Raw genomic sequence first — 16,712 nt, forward strand, 5'->3', positions numbered from 1 at the left:
ATATATATGACAGTCTTCTGAAACCATAGAATGGTTTTGTGTGACAGCAAACTGATCCCTGGCTCTCCTTGGAGAATTTACGAGAGAAGCAGAGATGTTCAAGTTGTGAATTAATCAATCAGAACTACTTGATGAATTGACTGATCCAGTTACTCGACTGGTCTGAATGATATAGCCATGAATCAAACGGGTGTGCTTTACGAGTGACTCAATCCATTCCATAAAGTGGTTTTATACTTTTATATGCATTTTTTTTTTTTTTTAACTGTACTTTAATTTCAGGCAAGTGTCATTTTTGACCGATAAAAACTGTTTGTTGTGTCTTGCCTTTTTCGTCTGTTCATCAGGTGAAGACTCAGTTGATGTGGTGCTCTAGGAGGAAATAAATAATATTTCCATGTTAAAAGTTTTTTTTTTTTTTTGTCTTCAATAATAGCATTGTATATGGCTTGTGAATTATTGAGACAGGAAAATAAATTCTATAAATTTAAATCCCAATAATAATTATACAATATTAACAATGTGTTTGGTTGCTTGTTCTTACTGTTGTTCCAGGAGCAGCTGGCGCTGAAAAAGATCAAAAACACTGATTACAATTAGAAATAATAATCAACAATATGATTATGACCAAAAACAATTTATCTCTTACCTGCAGGCTCAACTGGACTCACACCAGGCTGAGATGGACAAATGAAAGAGGGTTTCATTACACACAAAAAAAACAATAGAATAAACATGCTGATTTGTGTGTAACATCTTTTAAATGACTTGAAACTTCATATAATCTATGAAAGCTTTGTCATTAAATGTTGGAATTAAATTAGTCCATGAGCAGATCTAAAGATATCAGAGCTAACTTCATTAGCAGTGTCCTTAACCCAAATTGCAGGAAAGGAAAATGCTATCTGACTGACAGGCAGTTTGACTGACAGCTCCTGGAGCATCAGCTGGATTCTGCATCTGATCAGACGTCTTCATCTACAGCTCAAAGCCTGGCACTAATTATTACTGATGCTATCAATATTTAATATGGTTAACTAACGACAGGCTGTTTGATGCTTAATATAGCTGATTACATGAAAGCAGATCTTAATCACCACTGACTGAGGAGGTGTGTTCAAAATAAAGAACTGCACATGTATGGTTAGTTTGATCTTATATATACACTGAACTGAAACTGCCATGTCCTTTCATCCATATTCACTAGTGACGTAATGCTTTGAAAAGCAAATTAATTAAGCCACTCTAATTGAACTGGGCTGTTTCATGTTATTGGTCAGATATGAATTCACTTTCCACGCATTTCTCTCCATATAAATTAAGAACTGGTCACAGCTAAAGTGTAGGTAGGCCTACTTCACAAAATGAAAAGTAAAAATACATTTCCTTAAAAGGATGTTAGTCATTTTTGATAATGTTTGGTCATGTTTGTCTGAAAACAATCAGAGTTTATAGCTCAACAGTTTTTAATTGCCTTGCAGACATCAGAATGTCTCCTTGCAAAGCTGAAATCAAATGTGCCGTTCAAACACAGATTATTCAGAAGGATCATCAGAGCTAGACAAATTTTACAACAGGGTACTGACCTAGTGCTTATGTTTAAATACACTATGGGTCAAAATTCTGGGGTCAGTAAATAAAGATTTTTTTTTAAATAAAGAAATTAATACTTTTATTTAGCAAAGATTAAATATCTAAAAATGACAGTAAAGCTAGCATTTAGATCTGATGACATTCTGGCTGTGGCTTTCTCTGCTTCTGAATGTAGCAGCTGCCACTGAGATTCTGTTAAGAATAGATTTATTGCATAAATATTTGGATCAGATTGGGTACAAGTTTAGGGTACATAATATAAACAGCGCTTTCAGAATCTAAAATCATTTGACTCATTTGGACTGAAGAACATGAGTGCATGCATGTAAACAACATACATAATGAATGTTCTTTTTGGAGTTATTAAACGTTATTATATAACTGAGTTATTAAAGTTACAGTACCTTTGGTTCCTAATGATCACTTGATAGGGGTCATATTCTAAAATGTCACTTTGGGATCAAAGACAGTTATGTTGTTTTTCACTTTCTCTGAATGCAGCTGAATACTGAAAATGCTATTCATTTCTATAGATTTTTCACTGAATTGTGCGATCTGAAGAGCTTGAAACGACGTAAAGAGCGCTGTTTTCTTCCTTGCGTGTCTGAGTCAGAGAGCTCATTCGCTCAAAAGCTGTCAATCATATTATGTATATCCTGTATACTACCTCTTCTGAGTTCCGTACATAAACAACAGAGAAACGCTTCGACAGTGATTCGCTTCGCGCTCAGTGTGAAAGGGCCTTCAGACAGCGTGTGAATACTAAATTGAGTTCGCTTTCAAGTCTGCTTGCGCTTGAACAGAAAAATTCACACAAAAATGATGTCAACATGACCGTCTTGGTGAGTATCCTAGCATAGTAGGTTATGTCTTAAAAGTGAATGTAAACAGTTGAGAAAGATGACGCATATGTAACAGTATATTGGATCCATGCATTATGTCTTAAAGTGACAGCAGCCTAATATTATTGCTGCTGTCTGTGTTTTTAAAGTTAATCAAACAACAAAAGAAATCACTCACTGCTCGACTGAATAACTTAAGTTTATAAGGATTAATCTTTATTTAATTTATATAGTGAATATCATATGCAGTGTTATTTTACATTTTATTAATTTCTGTACCTGAAAACTACAGTTAGACCTACCTGAAAAACACTGTTTATTTTATTTTTTTATCTTTTCTCAATTGTATTTATTTGTGCTATTTCCACAGTTAGATTGTTTTGACAGTAGTCCTTTTTTTCTTGAACATAGCACATACAGAATTGTACAGAAACCATGACCCTAAAACCGCGATACAAACCAAACCATGAGTAATTTGAACCATTACACCCCTAACAGTCAAAAAAGTGTGCAGTAGGGAAGGAGACGTATCATACACTGAAATAAATTAGATCAGGCTGATCTTTTTCTGCTACTATCACTCAATAACACGTGGATAAGTGCTATAAAAAAAATGGTGTTGATTCTAAATTGGTACATTTTGCCACTTTGCAGGGTGTTCATTAGGGTTATTCAGACACTGCTGACAGCATGTGAGGGTCTATATTTAACCAGCACTGATGGAATAGTGTGATATACAGGATAGTTTACCGGTCCTGTAGGCTGGATTGATGCAGCTGGCATCCGGGGAGGCATCATCATTCCTGGTATCATTGGTGGCATCATGGCTGGCATCTAAGAAAAGAGTTATGAAAAATTAATGTGAACTGCTAATTTCCTTCCTACACTGCACACGGGGAGAGGAAGGCATGTGCTGAAAGGAGTAAAAGCACATCTTGTGCTCTGTATTCTCCAGTCCCTGATTACAGTGTGAACCTCACATCCAAAAACATCCACTGACACACCTTTCATCTCTCTCTCACACACACACACACACACACACAGGTGGAGCATCAGGTCCAATAAGACAGCACTACTGCAATCATATCAATGATTTATGTCTATATATATTCATGTTCAAGACTATGCACTTCTCTCATCTCCATGTTAGTGTGAATCACATGAAAACTTCAAAGAAATGTTCAAATAATTGTTCATCCCATAATCAAAAGAAATAAGTAACTGTATTTTGAATCAATAAAACAAAGCCTAGGTTTAGAGTCTTTTTTAAATATGATATTTGCATGACAATTGTGCACACCTCCACCCTCCTCAATACTATAGCACAGAGATCAAAGACAATCAAACTGTCTGGGAACATTTTTTTTAAAATAAATTATGCTAACGTAATGGAAAAGTTTAATTTTGAGGTGAAATGCAGTATGACAAGAACATGTGTTTGTAAGTTTTACACAATAACTATAAATACTATCGAGTCTTTAAGTCCCCCTGTAGGGGACTTAAAGACTCGATAGACATAAGTCCCCCTGTAGTCAATAACTTTATGCCTTAAAACTAATCTTTGATCACCAAAATTACATATTTAATTGCTTCTTAATAAAAAAAAAAAATTCTTCATGCCTTAAAATAGCTTGAATGTAACTACACCCTTGCCTCATTAAGTATACGCGGTTCTATGAATATGCAAATTATCCCCGCCTCCACTCACACACACCAGCTCAGAGATCCACTCGTTGACGATCACACGTTGATCTGATTGGTTACAAGGTAGTTTGTGACATCAGAAACACCAGCGATTTCAAAACGCCTTTTTGAGACTGTCGTTGGTTCACTGCAGTTTTAAAGAGAAAATACTCAGCAATGGTGTTGACTTATGAATTTGCACATGGTTTAGGCTATCTCAAAGCAAATTAAAACACCACATAGACATATAAACAACATTAAAAGCTTGATTTTCACCACAGGGGGACTTTTAGAATGATAACTCTATATAAGCGTCCACACTAACAGATGATAACTGTTTATTATAAACACACAGTGCAGTTATATAGTCTGCCACTTTAAATCTTCAAGCTGATTCTGACTAGCTGTCAATGTTTTTACCAGCTCATCAGCCGGAATAAAAAATATTCTAAAAGTGATTCCAACAATACTGTTCCTCTGTGTCTTTATAGCTGTGGTGTGGACATCCCTATTCTCACAGAATCAGAACGATTATTAACACTTTATAGTTATCATCCTTGGTGTGAACGGCCCATTATGTTGCCGCTACAGAATGTGCATTAAGCATAATATTCTGTAGCAAAACATGCATTTGACACTAGCAGTAAGGTCGGAATTTTATCTTCTGGAGGTGGACAATAATCTTTCATATTGTTCTTTCGGAAAAACTGAAACGGAATTACTGCTGAGTATGAAATGTGCTATACAAATAAACTTTTCATGACTTGTTTTGTCTAACAAACACAAACTGTGTTGAAATTAAATGCGACAAGAAATAAAGACTGGTCCCTGCAAAAATGTGCAATGTGACCACTCATTTCTGATTTGTGAATAAAATAGGCTACTCCTAATGGTTGCGTTTACCCAACAACATCTGTCATTTACCAAATTCGAAAAACATAAACAGTTTATTCAACATGTTTTCTGTCATTTTGACTGATAGAAAATAAAGTATCTGGGCCTGTATTAATAAAACTTCTCAGAAATGCTCTTTAGAATAGTCCTTAAGCTTTGAATTAAGTGTCAAAAATTTATAGTAAAAAGTAGTTGTCGTCTAAGAGTAGGATACTTTTATAAAGAAGCTAAAAGCAACTTTCAGCAAAGTCTAAGACTGATTTTTAAGTGCTGACTGAAGTGGCACTTAAGTATTGTGAACTAAGGACTACAATGTCAACCCAAAATGGCCGCCATCAACCTCTGAATTAGAGCCCGACCGATATATCGGCGGGCCGATATTATCGGCCGATATTAGGCATTTTCCAAACTATCGGTATCGGCATTTATAACGGCCGATAAATGAATATTTAAAAATAATAATAAAAGCGGACGAAACACCCTGCAACCATGTTATGAGTGTTGGCGCTGCATAGTTTGTCCACCAGAGCGCACTCTACAAGGAAGACTGCTAACATCAATGAGCTTGGAAATCACAACGAACTTATTCTGCCTAAATAAAGTAATGATTACTGTATTTATAACTAGCATATCTGTAGTTCCAGTCCCTGCATTGTAAAACGTAAGTCAGGCACACGAGGAGTGAACATTTAGACATAGAGAAAAAGTATCAAACATAGCAGCTAGCCTGTGCATAAAAGTTAGCTTTTCTTTTACACGTGTGTGAAATCCAAGTGTGCGTTACTGTAGGGGTAATTAACACATGGTTACAGAGTCGATCGTTCCCTGGGATGCGTTTTCATGAAAATCAAATGTAAAGAGTTTTATCTCTAAAAACAGATTACCTTATAACGCTAGTATATGGGGCACAGAGTAAGTAAAAGTAAATTGCTAGTTAATACCACTAACAAGGCTCAAAATAGCCTCACACTAACACGGTAGCATAATGAGGGTCCCTACATGCAAACCGAAGCATTGAGAACTTCGTAAGTGTACAGACAGTTTAATAAGAAGATACTTTATAAAAACAGTACATTACGCTTTTACAGCCATTCGTCATCTTGGAAAACAGTCTCGACTAATCGAGTCACGAACGCCGTGCTAAGTGAGCTGGTCGATAGTAATTACGTTTGTGAAATCTAACGTAGCACGGCGTTCGTGACTCGACTAGTCGAGACTGTTTTCCTAGATGATGCCTGTAAATGCGTAATGTACTGTCTTTATAAAGTATCTTCTTATTAAACTGTCTGTACACTTACAAAGTTCTCAATGCTTCGGTTTGCATGTAGGGACCCTCATTATGCTACCGTGTTAGTGTGAGGCTATTTTGAGCCTTGTTAGTGGTATTAACTAGCGATTTACTTTTACTTACTCTGTGCCCCATATACTAGCGTTATAAGGTAATCTGTTTTTAGAGATAAAACGATTTACATTCGATTTTCATGAAAACGCATCCCAGGGAACGATCGACTCGGTAACCATGTGTTAATTACCTCACATAATGTATTTAGTGCATCACTAAGGCCATCCTTAAAAATATTCTTGTTTGCCGTAACCCGACTGACCCTGTCAATTTAGTACCGACCCAATTATTATTATTTTTTCCCTTTTAGTCCGACCGACTTGCCGGTTGTAAAATGCGTTAAGACCGACCGATTTTTTTTTAACTCTTCAAACAACTAATACAAATGCAATAAAATAATATTAGTTATTAAGTATTGTAAATATAAATTGCCTAGACCTACATACAAACATAAGCTACGTTCATTCTTTTAAATAAAAACCTGTGGCGCGTCATCTATGATTATGTTTACACCATTGGTTTACGCATGTCACACTACGGCCTGCAGGCTAAGTTCCCTTCGTTCATTCACTGTCAATGGTTCGCGCTTGGTAATGATGGCTGCGGCTTTACTCTAAAGATTATTTCATTTTTATATGTTGTTGAATATGGTTTATTAAAAAATAAACATGTGAGAGCGTGTTATAGGCTATATGTCATGTTTTAGTCAGATATGACGACGCTACTGCAACACGCATCGCCGCAGATGAGAAGCTGAGCATCAACGTGCTATCGCAAATCAAAGTGAAAGTAAGTCGCAGACGCTTAACACACAATCATCTTCATTAAATGTAAAGAAACGAAATGATCTTACCAGGGCTGTTTTCGCTTTCTCTTATTGCGGGCTTTGATTCAGAGATTTTAGCTGATGATCAATAAAATAATGTATCTCATAACTGTTGCTTTCGGTGACGTGCACTCCATTAAATCTGCATATAGCGGGAATTGAAGATCGGATTTATATCCGCAAAAAAAAAAAAAACACACACATTTGTATATGTAACCAGGTGTAAATGGAATCGTTTTGATAAATCAGATTGCAATCCGATCAGAGAAAACGCATATAGTGGCCTGGTGTGAACAGCCCCTAGACATCGGTGAAAAATGGATAGAATTAGGAGTGACCTTTGTCTTGTTTAATAATAATACAAATGATGATGATAATAATAATATCATCATCATTGATTTTTTTAAATTATTACTGTCAATATTAATAATAATAGTTGATTTTTTTTTGTTCAAAGGACGTTAAGTTTCATATCTTAAGTTTGTATTTTTAATATACATTATATTTATCAGAACTTTAATATATTCTGTTCTGTTGTGACAATAAAGTTAATTTAAAAAAAATAAAAATTATTTTTAAACTGCATTATATTATTTTAGTAAGGCTGAGGACTCTTAAATAACTACAAATAACTAACGTTAGGGAAAATCTGTTCATGTTTTGTATAAAAAATATATATATATCGGCCGATATATCGGAATATCAGATTTTTAAATCACCTAATATTTGTATCGGTATCGGCCTTAAAAATCCTTTATCGGTCGGGCTCTACTGAATCAGCCAATAGTGACCCTGCAAGTCACAGCAGCATGACAAATTATTTAATGTAATTATAATAAATGGATTTGCATTGTGCAAAATTATCACAAATTAGTGTTGATGCTATGGAATCATTTTCTACTGATACCTGTGTCCTCATTTATAGTTAGAGCAATTATGCGAACATGAGTTCCATCAGCGGCTCCAACAATCCTCATAAAAGTGGCTTGTTTTTGCCACATGGTTTGAAGATCAGTTGGAAAGTCAATGACTGCCATTTCATACCATTACAGTAGTGGCCAAAAATGATATCCGGCATAGGAAAACTGACATATTCACCCTTTATTCAAATATTATTAAAAATGTGTTCGATTTTGTAAGCAAATTGCGTAGTTGTTCTTTGAGTCAATTGTTTTATTACTGATAATGCAATGAAACATGACAAATCATGCAAAGAAATTAGAAAAATGCAAAAACAAACAAAAACCAGTCAAATACTAATAACTGATTATATTGTTGTCAATGGTTAATTTTCCTATGAGCTTTTTTGTTTTTCTAAAACCTGTAGCTGGCCTTTTTTGCCAAATACTTTTGTCAGATATAATACCTTTACTTAGTTTTGTAAGGTCATTAAAAATAGACATAAAAAAACCCTCCACACATCACTTTTGGCCACTACTGTATGTATGGTGTGGTTTGCACCACAATAGTGCAATTTAAGATCCTGCTTAGGCCCGTTTCACACATACTCCGTGTGCAGTGCGTATGCGGTGCATGTTGCAGTGTGTATGCGGTGCAGGAGCAGCACGCGCTATAGTGCTTTCACATATGACCTCCGCCCACAGGAATGCTCCCTCAACTCTACCGAAATTCGTTTATGTACTTGCGCACTTCTTATAACTTACTGTGTTTACTCAGCTCTTACGGTGATTTTCTGAAGTAAAACTGACGCTTCATCTTTTGTGTGATGTACAATAAACTTTATTAAACTCATCAGTATATGTTTGATCATCATTCGGACCTGGTCCGAAACAGCAGACTTGTAGGCTATTAATAAATAATGGATACATACAAGCAGATGACAAATACGTTATAATAACCCTAATTAAACTATACCTGTTCCATCTCTATGCAGCACTCTGACTCTGTAGGCATTATTGTCCGACTCGAAATGAACACCGTTACTGAGAGTTTCTGATATTATCATCATTCCGTGAGATGAAATTGTCCTGAGAGACTGAGCGCGAGCTCATGAAGCTCCGCCCCCTGGGTCGTCCAGCAGCAGCTTATTTGCATTTAAAGGGCACACACTAAAACAGCGCGTTTTTCTGAGCCCCAAAAAAGGACAATTTAAACATGCTGTAAAAAAATGATCTGTTGGGTATTTTGAGCTGAAACTTCACATACACACTCTGGGGACATCAGAGACTTATTTTACATCTTGTGAAAAGGGGCATAATACGGGACCTTTTAATTAAATGCATTTATGGTGAGATTATTATATTTTCATATCAATCTGTGTTCATTTTGACCACAAACTTTATTCATTTTACTTTATTTCATTTTGTCACTTTAATTCAGCGTTTGCAGCACAGCAAAAATAGACTCGGTGCGGAAACGATCGCTGCACTGCTGTATACGCACCGCACCTGGAACGGATCGCCGGACCGCATCCGCGTGCAGTGTGAAAGCTAGTCTAACCTGTTAACATGGGTGCGGAAAAAAATACGCACCGCATACGCACTGCAAACGGAGTATGTGTGAAATGGGCGTTACTGTGGACTGAAGGACCCAAGTCATCACAGTACACTTCTGCATTTTTCCAGTTGCCAAAAAATGTCATTATTACTTTCATAAGTGCAGTCAGAGCATTGATTTGTAGAGTGGGAGAAGTTATTAGCCTACATTTCTTACAAGGTCAGTTACAAAAAGAATACCTTTACAATCAAGCCTGTATCGTTTCACTGTCATCATATCATACTGTAATATACATAACTCCAATACATTATATTTTTAAGGAAAGTGTGCGGTCTCGTCCTCTCTGCTGCCATCGTTAACTTACTCCTAACTAGGTTAGGATACTTCTCCAGCACTCTTAAATAATTTAGGAGCTGAGACCTAGTCTTAACACTTAGGAACCTTTATGAATCACACTTATTCTTAAGTCTAGGAATAAGAGTAAAATTATGTTATTCTTAGAATTTTGACACTTAAGACAAAAATTTTACTCTGAGCAGCTTTATACATACAGCCCCTGGTAGGGCTGGGAGATATATCGCATGACATTGTTATGTTCCTTGATTAGTAGTAAATCGCCATCACCTGCTTTCAGATGGAGCGGCATTTACTACACAGAGCCGTAGTTCACTGACAAGCTGAGCCATATCGCAGTAATTATCGCAGGCGATACGTCCGTGATAATTAATGCGATATGGCTCAGTGATGGCGATTTACTACTAATCAAGGAACCGGCTTTATTGACGAGATGCGCAAAACAATGTCATGCGATATATCGCCCAGCCCTAGCCCCTGGTCTATTACGTTTCTCCACTTTAGTAACCTTACCAAAGTGAAGGATGCAAACAGAGAAACTAAGAGTTCATATACAGATAAAATTAATAATCACAGTCCCTGTAAAAATAAGCTGGCAGAGAGACATAAGTGAGGATTTACAAACAAGAGATTCTAAGTGAAGTGCAGTGGTACAATTTGTGAGGTACTAGGACTGGGTAAAAAACATATTGATTCCTCAATTTTAATCGATTCTCATTTTTATGAACCAGTATCAATTCTTAAATCCCAAGAATCAATCTTTTGGTCTGCGTTGTTCTCAGTTGATGAATGAACAGAACACCGTGGAGCGCTTCCCATCCAATAAATCGCAATAAGCTTTGTTTACTTTTTGATATGAAAGTCTCAGATTTCAAATTGGGTCCATTTTTTAGGAAATTTAAACATTTTGGCACTCTTTAATGTGACAGATGGCTGTTTTCAGTGAAGTGCCAGCATGAAGCGCACATGTACAGATCCTCTCTTCCTAGGGATGCACCGATATGAAAATTTTGGCCGATACCGATAATTATTTATATTTGAAAGCCGATAACCGATATATTGGCCGATAGGCCTAAATCTAAATCCAAATTTATACAGTGAGGAAAATAAGTATTTGAACACCCTGCTATTTTGCAAGTTCTCCCACTTGGAAATCATGGAGGGGTCTGAAATTGTCATCGTAGGTGCATGTCCACTGTGAGAGACATAATCTAAAAAAAAAAAATCCAGAAATCACAATGTATGATTTTTTAACTATTTATTTGTATGATACAGCTGCAAATAAGTATTTGAACACCTGTATATCAGCTAGAATTCTGACCCTCAAAGACCTGTTAGTCTGCCTTTAAAATGTCCACCTCCACTCCATTTATTATCCTAAATTAGATGCACCTGTTTGAGGTCGTTAGCTGCATAAAGACACCTGTCCACCCCATACAATCAGTAAGAATCCAACTACTAACATGGCCAAGACCAAAGAGCTGTCCAAAGACACTAGAGACAAAATTGTACACCTCCACAAGGCTGGAAAGGGCTACGGGGAAATTGCCAAGCAGCTTGGGGAAAAAAGGTCCACTGTTGGAGCAATCATTAGAAAATGGAAGAAGCTAAACATGACTGTCAATCTCCCTCGGACTGGGGCTCCATGCAAGATCTCACCTCGTGGGGTCTCAATGATCCTAAGAAAGGTGAGAAATCAGCCCAGAACTACACGGGAGGAGCTGGTCAATGACCTGAAAAGAGCTGGGACCACCGTTTCCAAGGTTACTGTTGGTAATACACTAAGACGTCATGGTTTGAAATCATGCATGGCACGGAAGGTTCCCCTGATTAAACCAGCACGTCAAGGCCCGTCTTAAGTTTGCCAATGACCATTTGGATGATCCAGAGGAGTCATGGGAGAAAGTCATGTGGTCAGATGAGACCAAAATAGAACTTTTTGGCCATAATTCCACTAAACGTGTTTGGAGGAAGAAGAATGATGAGTACCATCCCAAGAACACCATCCCTACTGTGAAGCATGGGGGTGGTAGCATCATGCTTTGGGGGTGTTTTTCTGCACATGGGACAGGGCGACTGCACTGTATATGAAGAGAGGATGACCGGGGCCATGTATTGCGAGATTTTGGGGAACAACCTCCTTCCCTCAGTTAGAGCATTGAAGATGGGTCGAGGCTGGGTCTTCCAATATGACAATGACCCGAAGCACACAGCCAGGATAACCAAGGAGTGGCTCTGTAAGAAGCATATCAAGGTTCTGGCGTGGCCTAGCCAGTCTCCAGACCTAAACCCAATAGAGAATCTTTGGAGGGAGCTCAAATTCCGTGTTTCTCAGCGACAGCCCAGAAACCTGACTGATCTAGAGAAGATCTGTGTGGAGGAGTGGGCCAAAATCCCTCCTGCAGTGTGTGCAAACCTGGTGAAAAACTACAGGAAACGTTTGACCTCTGTAATTGCAAACAAAGGCTACTGTACCAAATATTAACATTGATTTTCTCAGGTGTTCAAATACTTATTTGCAGCTGTATCATACAAATAAATAGTTAAAAAATCATACATTGTGATTTCTGGATTTTTTTTTTTTAGATTATGTCTCTCACAGTGGACATGCACCTACGATGACAATTTCAGACCCCTCCATGATTTCTAAGTGGGAGAACTTGCAAAATAGCAGGGTGTTCAAATACTTATTTTCCTCACTGTATATAATTTTTGAGAGCCTGATTACAAAAACAAAAGTCTCACCATTAAATCCATGTCAAGCACACAATTATAAAGCTGTTCTCATTATAATTTTATGTAGCCTATTATGACAGGCTGCACAATGTTGCACTTAACTCCATGTTCCTTTTTTTGAAGTGATTACAATCATATTTCAAGCAATTCAAAAACATCATGGAGAACAGTGCACATCTGAAATGTCTCAGCTGAAAGAAATAATTCATTATTTATTGGCTTTAATATATCGGCCAAATTTTCTTATTGGGCCGATAACGATAACATTAAAAATGATCATATATCGGTCAATACCGATATGGTGGCCAATAATATATCGTGCATCCCTACTTCTTCCGCTTTAGTGCTAGTTACAGCATGAAAACTGACCGAAATCCTTATGTCATGAAATTGCTCAATCAGCGTTTCAACCATGGAAAGACATCAATAAAACAGTTTGTAAACAATGTAAGGTAATGTTACATTTACCTCAGAAAAGCCATTCAGTGACCATAAACTCAGTCAAGAAAAAAAAAAACTCTAGAGAGGAATATTTTGCTAAATATATGCACCCATTACATTACATATATATATATATATATATATATATATATATATATATATTTTTTTTTTTTTTTACTGTTCTTCAGAATTTAATGCGTTTAAATAAATCTGTCATGTTTTTATGACAGCCACCATTTAAATGTTTTTTTTTTACAAATGAGTAGGAACATAATGGTATAGGCTAATTATAAAGGTAACACTTTACAATAACATTTCATTTGTTAACATTAGTTAATGCAGTGGTTCCCAATTCCAGTCCTCGTGACCCACTGCTCTGCACATTTTGTATGTCTCTCTTATCTGACACACTCAGTTCAGTTCATGGAGTCTCTCCTAATGAGCTGATGATCTGGTTCAGGTGTGTTAAATAAGGGAGACATACAAAATGTGCAGAGCAGTGGGTCACGAGGACTGGAATTGGGAACCACTGGGTTAATGTATTAACTAACATGAACTAACCATGATAAATACATGTGTTACTGTATTTGGTAATATCTGTTAATGTTAGTTAATAAAAATACAGATGTTCATTGTTTGTTCATGTTAGTACACAGTGCATTAACTAATGTTAACAAATACAACTTTTGATTTCAATCAAATTTTTCATTTTTACAATCATTACTGAACATTCAAATAAAAATCAGTTTCTCCACACTACATGTCTGATTTAGGTTCTTCAAATATTAAAATGTATATTTTACATTCAATCTAGTCCTTCACAATGACATATAGAGGTTACTTTGTAGTGCAACCACTACTGAACCAACCACTCTGAACTCTTAAGTCATGGTGATTCTGAATCTGTCTAAAAACTCAATCATGAATTCATTCAGCACCCAATGAACCTCAAATTATTGGCTATCTGACTTAAAACAAATTGAAAATTATTATCATGCTTTATGCAATTAAAATGACAAACCTACAGACAAGTTGTTTATGTGACAAATCTGCATACTCAGAGTATGTACAGCATTTGATAAAGAACTTACATCATGATCATTAATATGAATAACATTCTGACACAGAAACATTATGTACCATACAAAATCATTGTGCTCTGCCACTTGTTAAATGTGACAACCCAGAAAAAAAAAAGAAAAAAAACTGCATCCTTTCAAAAATAAATCTGACTGTCATAAGCAGTGTTTGCTATTAGCTCTTACCTGTCCCATGGGTGGAGCTCCCATTGGGGGCATCATGGGGGGCATTATTCCCGGGGGCATGGGGGCCATGCTGGGCGGCCTCTGACCCATGGGTGGCATTCCCATTGGAGGGAAGTGAGGCGGGATTCCTGGTGGCCCCATCTTTGGAAAACACAAAAATAAATTTGAGGAATTAATTAGTGTGAACAACTAGCCTAAGCAGAGGCAGAAGCAGAGGCAGAGAGAGAGAGAGGCAGAGAGAGAGAGAGAGAGAGAGAGAGAGAGAGATGGCATTACAGTTAAGGCTTTCCAACACCAACTTACAAAGGGCAGGGGGATTCCTGAAGGTGGAACACCAGGAAAAGGTGGTGCTTGACTGGGGCCACTATTAGCATCAGTCGAGGACTGTTATGAACAAGAGAGTCCATTACTGTAACCACAGCTCTGATAAAGATGCTGCACATCACTGATCTAAAGTCTGATGATGTTTTCAAGTCTAATGACAGAGCCAGGCTTATATGAACCTTCAATGTCAGATGTTTCTTGAATAGTTCACTCTAACCAACTAGCATAATTTCTGGGCTAAAAGTAGATATTTTGTTATCTAAAAAGCCAGAAGGTTAATATATATGTAAATGTATAACAAACCAGTGATTTACATAATACATATACACACACATTTCAGTTTACTGTTTACCAGTCTCACTTATTTGTAAAATTTGTTATATAGAATAATTGCACATAGGACAATTTTTTGTAAAGTGGGAGATTGATTTTACACTGAATAGGATTGCATATAATTTCGTTGTAAGTTACTCTTTTGTATAATGACAAATGAAGATTCTGATTTCAAACCATCTTACTGCCCTTAACAAGCCAAGCACATAAGAACTCAATTAACAATCACTCAAACTTCACTAGTTTAACATAGTTTTATGAGAGTTTATCAGGGATAAATCGTCGACCATCCATGAAACCTCAAATCATTTTATCACCAGTGTGATTAAGTTGGTATTCTCTAGTCTAATAATTTTATCAACACCAATGCAGTCAGCTTAAGGAAACGGATATCCATAAATAAACTGCTTACAAACATAAATGTTTAACACAATCAGATATGTATCATAGTGCTGTAAAATTCACAATAATAAATTCGCATTCAAACACACATTAGCTTTAGCGTTAGCATCAGTCACTCATTCACATTAGCTTATATGCTAACCAAGCTTTATTCTGTCCATAATATACCCTTTACTTCAATACAACCGTCTGTAATTCAACCGAAAACACAATTCAATGTTTACATGTGTCATTTGTAGTTGCTAGAATACACCAGTATTGTTTTATGTGAATAAACTGTGTATTTTCTTGGACTCACCATGATGAGTGAACATGCAGCGACCCTGCGCGAGACAAAAACCTACGCTCTGATTGGCTGCTGTACGCCGGGTTCAAACTACAGCAGTCGTGTTTCAGTGCAACCAGTAGGACGCGCGCATATACGAGTTCGAAGTGCAGGAAAAAAAACACTGGAGTGCTGCGCAAGAAATACGCAGATCTGAAGCCTGTGAGTGCAAGTGAGTTTTTATTTATTTATTTATTTTTTATTATTATTAATGCAAAAAAAAAAAAAGAAAAGAAAATGCAACAAATACATAACAACAGGAACAATAAAAAACAAGACATGTTTCACGAAATCAATACAAATTAAATAACTAAGAGCCAGATGGGAAGAAAAACAAACAAACAAAAAAATAAAATTATACAAGGTTAAACATTTTTGACTTTTAAAATTTTTTTTTTTTTTTTTTTAATTATGCTCATCAAATACAAAACACAGAATTATAGTCTACCAGAAAATTTGACAGTAGTGGGATCTCAACCAAGAATTTACATTTGTGAATTTAAAAAAAAAAAGTGTCATGAATAGATTAACAATGTACTTGATACACAAATTTGAATTGTGATAAAGAGAAATAATATGAAAGGTGTTAATACATATTCTGACGTGTTTTTTTTTTTTCTTCTCTTTTTTTTCTGAGAGATAGGTAAATAACTCATTCCAAAAAGCTTTAAAGGTGGGGTATGTAATTCTCTTTTTTGGCCATTTTTTCAAAATCACTTGAAATCCTATTCCTAACCCCCTTACAGCCACTGAGTTAGAAGCACTGAAATGAAAATTAAGCAATTTAATCATCTGTGGAACGGGCAGGACTCAAAAAACTCCAGCCAATCATTTCCAAGACCACCTAGAATCATTGGACAATAAGTGCGTCAATCAAACGGTCGTACCATACCCC

At 36.4% G+C, this 16,712-nt stretch overlaps 1 protein-coding gene across 4 annotated transcripts in view; it reads right to left on the reverse strand.

The window, feature by feature from the left end:
• The window catches only part of prpf40a (PRP40 pre-mRNA processing factor 40 homolog A), a 47,764-nt gene extending 31,863 nt beyond the window's left edge, over nt 1-15,901 (reverse strand). For 2 of the 4 annotated variants that reach the window (XM_084123275.1, XM_084123273.1), the window contains exons 1-7: nt 15,791-15,845; nt 14,737-14,817; nt 14,434-14,574; nt 3,186-3,269; nt 650-677; nt 545-567; nt 328-372 (exon numbers count right to left, since the gene is read on the reverse strand). In XM_084123275.1, the coding sequence (XP_083979401.1) occupies nt 328-372; nt 545-567; nt 650-677; nt 3,186-3,269; nt 14,434-14,574; nt 14,737-14,817; nt 15,791-15,793 (405 nt within the window). In that variant the 5' untranslated portion in view covers nt 15,794-15,845. Of the gene's footprint in view, nt 1-327; nt 373-544; nt 568-649; nt 678-3,185; nt 3,270-14,433; nt 14,575-14,736; nt 14,818-15,790 lie in introns of all 4 variants that reach the window. The other 2 variants (XM_084123274.1, XM_084123276.1) reach the window with 2 other exon arrangements.
• Between the last annotated feature and the right edge of the window lie 811 nt (nt 15,902-16,712).

Source organism: Abramis brama (genome assembly GCF_963993115.1).
Source record: "Abramis brama genome assembly, chromosome: 8".
Taxonomy (NCBI): domain Eukaryota; kingdom Metazoa; phylum Chordata; class Actinopteri; order Cypriniformes; family Leuciscidae; genus Abramis; species Abramis brama.